Here is a 10,102-nt window from a genome sequence, read left to right as displayed (position 1 = left end):
GATTCTATGATTGCAATCCAGGTAGGGTTTCCCTACTCAGTATTAATTACATGATGTGTTTGGTGGTTTCATTGTGATTATTGTTAAAGTATATTGTTGGTGGTTGTGACGGTTGTTCGTTACATTGTTGGTTGTATCGTTGATTAATATTGTTGATTAATATCGTTGATTGTTGTTGTATCTGTCTGTGGTCTTCAGGGTGCGTCCCTGGCTGAGTGGAGTCACTTGCGGGAGTGGCATCACGCCCTTGATTCTCCTTCTGTGGAACCCGCCACGGGAGGGATGTGCACATTAATGAACATGGGTTTATCGCTCGATGGAGATGAGCGGGGCTTAGGTGGGAACGGCTGCGGTCCCCCACTAGCGGTGTGGAGTATCAGTTGTGATGGGTACTCTAGCAAGACTACAGTTGTGTGGAGATTGATGATGGAGACTGGGGATTGATGTGGTTGTTGAGTTGTTTGGTATTTGTTTGGTATTGATTTGTATTGTGTAATTAGTACTGACCTCGTTTAATTGTTTAAAAAACTGTGGTGATCCATTCGGGGATGGTGATCAGTTTTTGAGCAGGTTTGATATGATGCATATGGGCTAGCTGGGATGAGTCATCACTTGCAGTTAGAAGAGTCTTCCGCTGTGTCAGAAGATGTTCTTTAGTTGTTCAGTTTTGTTAGTAGACAGTTTTGGATTGTTTGTATTCCAGTTAACAGTTTTGGTTTTGAGACATATATTCACTTAAACTATATTTACTTTTAAAGTACGTTTCTTCATTGTCTTATGATTATCATTGCCTCGGATAACAGAGATGGTTACGTTCCTATACCTAAGTGGTCCTGGTAAGGCACTTGGAGTATGGGGGTGTCACATGAATTATTTGTCGATTTCTTCCTTTACTTTTAAGGACCACTCGGTACGCATTCTACGTAGCTTCTGTTTCACTGGCTTAAAACCCAGCTTGATCGGGATTTTATGTTCTGCGATTTCCCGGTCAATTCCCGGCATGTCCTTGTAGGACCATGCAAATACATATTTGAAAGCCCCCAGTAGATTGATAAACCCTCGTCTTTCTTCGGGATCTAAGGTAGTTCTTATCTTAAAATCCTTCGGTTCAATTAAGGTTCCCATATTAATGGTTTCGGTATCTTCGATTACCGAGCTTCTTTGGTCGTATTCTTCCAACCCTTTAACTAATTGTGGAGGCGGTTCTACCTCCTCATCATCTAGAATCAATTCGCCTTCGGCCTCATTCTCAATGTCATTACTAAAACAATCATTTTCAAAAATTGAATTGCAATGTAAATAAAACAAGTCATAAGCAAACTGGTTCATTTTATTATTAATTTGAAAATTCTCGAAATGCGATAACATTTGGGCCAACTGATCAGAATTCAGTTGTGGAACAGGGGTATTCGGGACAGGCCCCGAAATACCAGCGTGAGAAGGAAAGATTAGGGAGGGGGTGTTTTCAACACTTGACTCCTTAGACTCAAACTTAGGACTCGACTCGGACTCAGACTCGGACTGGGACTCAGACTCGGAACCAGTTCCATCATCTGGGTTGAATATCTCACCTTCTCCAGTAGTCAATTTGAATAAAAGCCCTTTGTTATCGGTCCATTTAATGGTTTTCCGCCATCCCGAGCTAGTCCTCTGAGGATCTACCTCGGAAATGAGGGTAGATGGATCGAACCTTTCACTTCTAAGGATCATGTTTACCAAACCTTTGTTCGGTATCTCAATTTTCTTCTCTTCTCCGAAGAGAAGGCCCAAAGCCCTATTATTAGTGATTGGGGCCGGTTTTGTCTTAGCCGGCATCACGGTTAGGATGTCCTCGGGGATGTAGTAACAATCTTGGAATATTTCAATCCCGGGAAGTAGTCTCTTATGCTTCCAATCATAAATGGGTTCAGAAAAATCCAAACAAGGCACGGCTTCGCCGGCCCTCGTAAAGTATCCATTTAAAGTATGAAGATACGGTTCCATTTCGATTTCCCGGTCTTCGATCGATTTCTTACTCTTCTAGAGATAATCTTTCTCGGTGGGTTTATATCCAAGCCCAAATGTCATCCCTTTGTCCATGGGTAGTTTGACTTCGAATTTATCTTCTCTTCGAGGGTTAATGATAAACCAAAGTATTTTCCGGTTTTGAAAACGACCTCGCAAACGCCACTATTTGTGTATAGGTCCATATTCTCCAACTCGGGATTGAGCTCGATGGTGTTGGCTACTTCGAAACCAAACGGATCGTTGGGGGGATCGTCCCTCACTTTGGAAGTGATATCCCCTCCGGCCACTACAATTGGAGTAGCATTGATGGTAATGACCTCACCCTTGAGCGGGATTTTGATTTTTTGATGTAATGTTGAAGATACGGCCCCTACCGCATGGATCCAAGGCCTACCCAATAGCAAATTGAAGGATGAAGCGACATCTATGACTTAACATGTTATTTCCCGTTCCGTGAATACAACCCGAATCATAATGTTGACTAGTCCGGACACTCGACGTACTGTACCATCGAAAGCCCGAACCGTTTGATTGGTTGGTATGAAGTCATTTTTTCAAGGCCCAAAATGTGAGCGGTCTTCAAAGGAAGGACATTTACAGTGGACCCGTCATCCACTAAAGTCATCGGAATGTGTTTGTTCCAACATATAATAGCAATATAAAGGGCCAAGTTGTGTTGAGGATCAAACGGAGGAAGATCCTCATCTGAAAATGTCAGGGCATTGGCGAGCCTTGGTTGGACGATGGAAGTAACCATGTTGTCGGGAGTGACATTTGGTGACATGGTCATATTCATAAGAGCTTGAAGTAAAGATTGTCGGTGTTCAAATGAACTCAACATGAGTTTCCAAATAGATACATCGGCCTTAGTCTTTTGGAGTTGCTTGATTACGGAAGCCTCGGAGGTTGTCCCTTCACCAAGAACCTCGACTGTCGCAGGCTCTTTGGAAGACACTTTTTCAGGTATGTCCTTAGAACAAGAGGCATGGCTTGCCTTCTCGAAGCGAAATGGGCGCCCAGATCGAGTCAAATGATTAGACTCATGGGCTTCTTTCCTTACTCGTTGGATTTATGCTTGTGTGTGAGGAACAGTAGCACCCTTAGTAAGGTATATATCATCCTCATCATCGGCCCAAATACCGTTAACTTCGTTGGTATTTCCGGAGGGATAAGGAGTACAATCTATAGCAAAATTCCCAATTTGAATTTCATTCTTTGGGCTTGGTAGGTACTTAGAGCAATCCACAAATATACTCCCGATGTACACTCCCTTTAGATAACACGAACGAGCGGGACGAAAATGATCAACATTGTCTTCGACAGTGATGAAATTGACATGGTTACCAAATGAGTTAGTGACGTTGTTGAGCTTAGTAGTCGGGATTGGAAGCATTCCATTCTCAATCATATCTTGGATTTCATGCTTTAGCTTAAAGCAATTCTCGATGTCATGACCCTTTCCTTGATGGTAGGCACAATAAGCATCGGGTTTGTACCATTTCTTTCATTGTTCAACCGGTATATCGGGGATTGGACCAATGGGCTTTAGCTTTCCTTGGGCCATTAGTCTTTGAAGAGCATAAGCAGAGGTACACCTAATATCAGTAAATACTCCTGGGCTTTGGCGTTGTGGCCTTTTGGACCCATTTTTGAGTGCATTAATGGCTTCCACAAAGTTAGTAGTTGCGAGAGCCTTACTCTTAGAAGATGATCCCGGGTATCCCTTAGGTTTTTCGACTTCAGTGGCTCTAAGATCGTCTTCGACTTTTCTTCCACTTCGGGCCAATTCTTTAAAAGAATTAAAGTTATGGTACTTGAGAGCATTTCGGTAGATGGGTCGTAAATTCTTTAGGAACCTATCCACCATTTCAACCTCATCGGGCTTCTTAGCTAGCTTCACACTTTCACCACGCCACCTTGAATTGAACTCGGTGAAACCTTCCTTTTCTTTTTGGGTCATCACCTCTAATGTTCTTATAGAGGTTTGGATTTCCACATTATCAGCATAGTGTCTGCAGAATTCCGCTGTGATATTTTCAAAAGTGGGAAAATTCTTTAGGTCTAAGTTGTAGAACCATGCTTTTGGGTGAGTACCCAAGGATTGAGCAAAAATTTTAGAGAGTATTTCATCAGGTACTCCCATCAAAGCTAGGTAATCCTTGTAGGACTTAACATGATGGACCGGATCCTCAATACCCTCAAACTTTGGAATATCAGTAAGTGAAAAGTTTGTGGATAGCTTGTCTAGAACCGTAGTATAGGTCCTTGCATTTTCGAAATGGATATTTTTCCCTTGGGCTAATTTCAATCTATCTTCGATAAACTGAAACCGTTTCTCCAAATCGGATTGAGGTGGGATGGATGAGTCGGTGAGCTTGGACTCGATATTCTCCATCCGAGTCATCATAAGTTCCATTGTCGCACTAAGCTTGTTGATTGCGTCTTCCATTACTTTAAGTCGGGTATTCGGCGGCCTTTCTACAAGAAAACCCACACCAATCAATATTTTGGATAAAACCTGCACACCTTGGACTTGACCCAAAAACTTGACCCATATGAGAAGACTCGGACTTGAACAAGACTATAGGTTCGACCCCTAGGTTCATTTTGACATGGGTTTGACTTATGGTTGACTTTAGACATCGGTTTGACCCAAACTTGGGATTTTAACGAGATTCGACGGCATAACGACTCGATTTTAGACTGGGCTTGGTATCACCAAACCCGTGATTGGACCGTGTATGCCCCATGGGTTCGATGGAGGGACGCCTATGTGGGCTAGTTGAGGCGTTCCTTGTGGTTTGACTTGGACTCATGTGATTTGGACCCAAGATTTTAACTTGTGTGATCCAAATGTCTCATATCCTAGATTCTTTAGGATACGGGGTAGATGACCTTGTATATTTAAGACACTACCTTAGACTCAACTCAATCTCATGCTTGATTAAGAATTGGGAATTTAAATGGGTTGGATTAATTTGAAAAAAGTTGTATTGAATTTTCAAATCAAAATGGGCATTATAACGGCCTAAAAATGTCTTTTTTAGATCGTTTTTGAAAATTTAAATATTGAAAATGCGATTTTCAAAAATTCGGATCGAAAATAGATTTAAAATATGGGTAAAAATCTTAACTCTATTACTTCGCTTAGGAAGTGAACCTTTCTAAAATAGAGTTAAAATATGGATGAAATCTTAACTCTATTTGGGCATTATTTCGCCTTGGAAAATGGATCTTTTTTTCAAAAGATGATGAGTTTAAAGACTCGGGATTGAAATAGGGTATGTAATTTTCGGAAATTTGGGTAAACAAGACGGACCAAAATTTCGAGTTTGACTGATTGAAATTAATTTGAATTTTCGAAAACAGAAGCCTATTCTAAACACGGGATTTTCGAAAATAGGTTTGAAAAACATGACTCAGGATCAAGCAATCACGTAGTCATTCACATATTATGGATTCTATGCATGGCCTAGACTCTTCTAAGTCTCAGCCGGTCTTCTAAAGTGGGTATATGTCAATGATTCCGCTTCATTAGGGAAAAGTAGACCCGCCATAAGTATTGTACAAAATGGTCGGGAATCCACTTGCTAACCTCCACGAAACCACCTTGGTCTTTAAACCGGACATAGTGGACGTCATCAAGTAACAATGCAATCGATACACAGGCTTGATGGTCCTCCTAAAGTCTCAATTAGGGTTTATGCATGATAAACAAAAATAAAATATGAACTAGGTAAACCTAGTAGCCATTATTTTCTATTTTCAAGCTTCAAGTCCCCAGCGGAGTCGCCAAATTGTGGACAAAGGAAATTTACATCCACATGAGAGTATGTGATTTAGAGTCGCCACTAAATTTTTAAATGGAATTTAGAAACCAAGTAGAGATTTAGGTTCGTTTGAGTTTACGTGTTAGGAAGTTTGATTAAATTCTTTAATTAACACCCAACGCCGCCCGTTGCAATAACGGTCTCTACTAATAGAAAACAATGGCTATATTGGCTACGAGTTCATGTATGCAGTCGTTGTTTTAAAACCCTAGCATGTGACATCAATTCTATGTCGATTTAATGCAATTAAACTTCGTCGAGTTATTTAGCATGTGAAATTCATTAACTATTCTAGTAAACAAACAAAAAGGAGATAGAGAAGAAAGTTTACTTATCTTTAGCATAAGATAGATTAGAAAACATTAGTTGCATAACAATTACAATAACAATTACAAATCAAACAACAAACGAATGCAAAACAGGAAACCAAGGAGGGCACACATAACGAGGTTGGCCGAGACCTATTCGGTCAACTTGGGATCGTACAAGACCTATTCTAAGTCGAGTCGGGTTTCATTCATGTGACATGTGATAAACAATCAAATTAGATTAAGTTATTTTACAGTTAATATGATTAATAAAACAAACATTATCTTCACTTTAATTATTTCATAACTAAATTAGACATGTGATTAAGCAAAAAGAAAAACAAAAAAAAAAAAAAAAAAACTCTTGATAAAAGATTCTCTCTAGGGTTTCCTATGAGGGTTTCCGTCTAAGCTTTTCTTTGAGATATCCTTGGTTTTGAAGGCTCTTCTTACGTCTCTACGTAAGAATCTTTTTCTCTTTTCTATAATCTCTATCTTTGTTCTTTGTTTTGATGGATTCACGTGGTGAGGGGAGTAGACGCCATGGGAAAAGAGTGATGGGGGAAAACGAGGGTTTTGTTTGGGATGTTGGAGATGAACCAGGGAGTTGCAGGGCGGCTGAGTTTATGCTTATTGGGAAAATCCGGTCGTCTAAAGCGATTAATGCGAAAGCGGTTGTGGATACTATGGCGAAATTATGGTGCACGAAGGACCCGGTTGGTGGGAAACCGATGGATGCGAAGGAAAAGATCTTTATGTTCAGATTTTCGTACGAGAAAGATAAGATGAAGGTCTTTGATGGGCAACCATGACATTTTGACAAATTTATCTGGTGTTTTAGCGAGCCTGATGTCGATGGTAAAATGACGGATGGTCCTTTGTCTTTCGTTCCTTTATGGGCTAGGATTTATGATCTCCCTCTCCGAGGAAGATCAGATAAGGAGAATTTGAGGCGTTTAGGGTCCCAGCTCGGGAGCTTTATCACGGCGGACGAGGCTCCATTCCCGGAGACGGAGCGTGCAGTGAGACTAAGAATTATGCATGATGTCCGGCACCCTCTCAAATCAGAGGTCTCTATTGCTCTTATTTCTGGTAAGACGGTCCCTTTCAAAGTTAAATATGAACGTTTACCTATATTTTGCTATGGCTGTGGTGTCCTCGGTCACGGCGAGAAGGATTGTGAGGATGGACCCTATGACGAGGGTGAGTTGCGTTTTAACGAGAGCCTTAGGGCATCACCGTGGAAAGTTTTTAAAACAGGTGGGGAGTCCGGAGGGGCAAAGGGCAAGTCTCTAGCTAGGGTTTTTGAAGCAGAGTTTAGGGCAAAGGAGGAGGAGGCCATAACCAGTATGATTACAAACTTCAAAACATTGCTATCAGACCAAAATCTAAGGCGAGGGCTTCATCCCCTAATGTGAACTTGAAGCTGGCTGAGGTGGTAGTGCGGGAGGAGCTGGACAGGGAGGTTGGGGAGGGGCTAAATAAGTTAAGGGGGGAAGAGGTAGTGGAGGAGGGTGAATTGAGGGTGGATGAAAGGGTGGGGAATGATATGATGTCGTGTGGTGAGCTGGGTGAAAACGAGAGGCCTATGCGAGACATTACTAGGCAAAGTATGGATACTGAAGGTGGAGGGACGGAGGGTGAGCTGGCCAGGAGGAAAGCTAGTGGAAGTGTGAATAAGGGGGGCACATGGAGGAGGTGGATTGGTAAGCGAGAAGGAAGTGGGGTTTAAGAGGGGCAATCTTTTTGTAACGAGGAGAGGAACAGGGACGAGGTGGAATGTGTGGATGATGTTGTTGCGAAAAAATCAAAAACAAGCAGGGGTGCTTTTATACCTGAGGAGGAGGTTGAGGTCTCTCAACCCCGCTGGGCATCATGAAACTTTTGAGCCTTAATTGCAGGGAGCTGGGCAACCACGATGCAGTAGGCGGGCTCCGTAATTTGTTGCGGAGAGAGGCCCTGGATTTGGTCTTCCTGTGTGAAACCAAATTAAGTGGATGTGAGTTGAGAAGGATGAGGGCGTGTTTGACGGATTATGATGGGACTGAAGTAGATAGTGTAGGTAAGTCCGGAGGGTTAGCTTTTCTTTGGAAGAAGGACGTTAAATGTTCGTTTAGGTCTGCGTCTGTGCATCACATGGACTTTATTATTGCGGGAGATGAGGGAGATTGGAGGGTTTCGGGTTTTTATGGCTGGCCTATGGTCAGTGATAGGCATTTGTCTTGGCAACTGCTTAGGGAGCTGGGGGCGGAGAATGGGAGTATGTCGTGGCTATGTTTAGGTGATTATAATGAAGTCTTTTTTGCTACAGAGATGAAAGGTGGGTGCCATCCTCAGTGGCAGATGACAAATTTTATGGAAGCGGTAGGGATGTTAGCTTTGAAGGATACGAATTCACATATGATAATGGGCAAGTGGGCGCGGATAATAGACAGTCTCGGATTGATAGAGCTATGGGCAATGAGAAATGGTTCGATATGTTTCCTAGGGCAAAGCTTATTCATATGGATAGGGAATGGTCTGACCATGCTCCTATCAAGGTTATTTTGAGGCCAAGACCTGACCGAGAAGTTCGAGGTGGGAAGATATTTCGCTTTGAGCAGATTTGGGTGGGCGAGGATGGGTGTGAAGATGCAATTCGGAAAGCTTGGGACATGGGCTATGGGGACTTACCTGATGCGATTCGGAAAGCTTGGGACATGGGCTATGGGGACTTACCTGATCTTTTATTGAACTGTGTTGAGAAACTGACCGAGTGGAAGGGCCTCAGTATTGGTAAGATAATGCGCGATATTCAGGCCAAACGGAGACGGCTCAAGCAGCTCAATGAAGGTAATAGATCAGCCCGGGCTTTAAAAGAGCGGAAGAGGATAGTGCAACAAATAGCTACTCTTTTAAAACAGGAGGAGTTGTTTTGGCGCCAACAATCGAGGGCCTTTTGGCTCCGGGAAGGGGATAGAAATACAAAGTATTTTCACCAAAAGGCGGGACAGCGAAAAAACAAGAATCATATTGCAAAATTAGTGGATGATGAGGGGAGGGAACATATAGGTACGGAGGCAGTGGCGCATGTGGCGAAAAGTTATTTTGAGGAGTTATTTTCTTCGAGTGGAGCAAGAGTTGATGAGAATCTGCTTGATGTCATTGCTGGTCGAGTTACACCCGACATGAATGAGGGGCTACGGGCAGCCTATAGAGAGGAGGAAGTTATTACGGCGCTTAATCAAATGCACCCACTTAAATCTCCCGGTCCGGATGGTATGAATGGCTTGTTCTTCCAGACCTATTGGCACATCGTAGGCCCTTTGGTGGTTAAGACAGTACTCGACATCCTTCGTGGGCAAGATATTCCTCCTGAGCTCAATAAGACACAAATTGTACTCATTCCCAAAAAGAAAGCTCCGGACAAAATTGTCGATTTTAGGCCTATTAGCCTATGCAACGTCGTGTATAAACTTGTCTCGAAGGTACTTGCTAATCGTCTTAAAGTTTTTCTTGGTAATATTGTTTCGGAGAACCAGTCGGCTTTTACTCCTGGTCGATGGATTTCGGATAATATTTTAGTTGCTTTTGAGCTCTTCCACCATATGAAAAATACCAGACAGGGAGACGGTCATATGGCACTAAAACGCGATATGGCGAAAGCTTATGATAGAGTCGAATGGAATTTTCTAGAGCGGGTTTTGCGAAGGATGGGCTTTGATGATAGCTGGACCGATAATGTCATGAAGCGTGTTGCTAGGGTTTCATTTTAAATTAGAGTAAATGGGGCTTTAACTGAGGAATTCCGACCTAGCAAAGGTATTAGACAAGGTGACCCGTTGTCACCGTATCTTTTCATTTTATGCGCTGAGGTTTTATCAGGTCAATTACGCAAGGCTGCCGAGGAAGGGACTATTAGAGGCATTCGTGTAGCGTCGGCTTCCCCTATGGTCTCTTATTTGCTTTTTGCAGATG

At 42.5% G+C, this 10,102-nt stretch overlaps 1 protein-coding gene across 1 annotated transcript; it reads left to right on the top strand.

The window, feature by feature from the left end:
- Window positions 1-8,020: 8,020 nt before the first annotated feature.
- Window positions 8,021-9,900, top strand: LOC141655470 (uncharacterized). Its single transcript, XM_074462550.1, has 2 exons — window positions 8,021-8,358; window positions 8,457-9,900. The coding sequence occupies exons 1-2, from the start codon at window positions 8,021-8,023 to the stop codon at window positions 9,898-9,900; spliced, it is 1,782 nt and encodes a 593-aa protein (XP_074318651.1).
- Window positions 9,901-10,102: the final 202 nt, after the last annotated feature.

The sequence above is a fragment of the Silene latifolia genome, chromosome 5, assembly GCF_048544455.1.
Source record: "Silene latifolia isolate original U9 population chromosome 5, ASM4854445v1, whole genome shotgun sequence".
Taxonomy (NCBI): domain Eukaryota; kingdom Viridiplantae; phylum Streptophyta; class Magnoliopsida; order Caryophyllales; family Caryophyllaceae; genus Silene; species Silene latifolia.
Note: the sequence above shows the minus strand (reverse complement) of the source record. Positions and strands in the feature narration are given on the sequence as shown.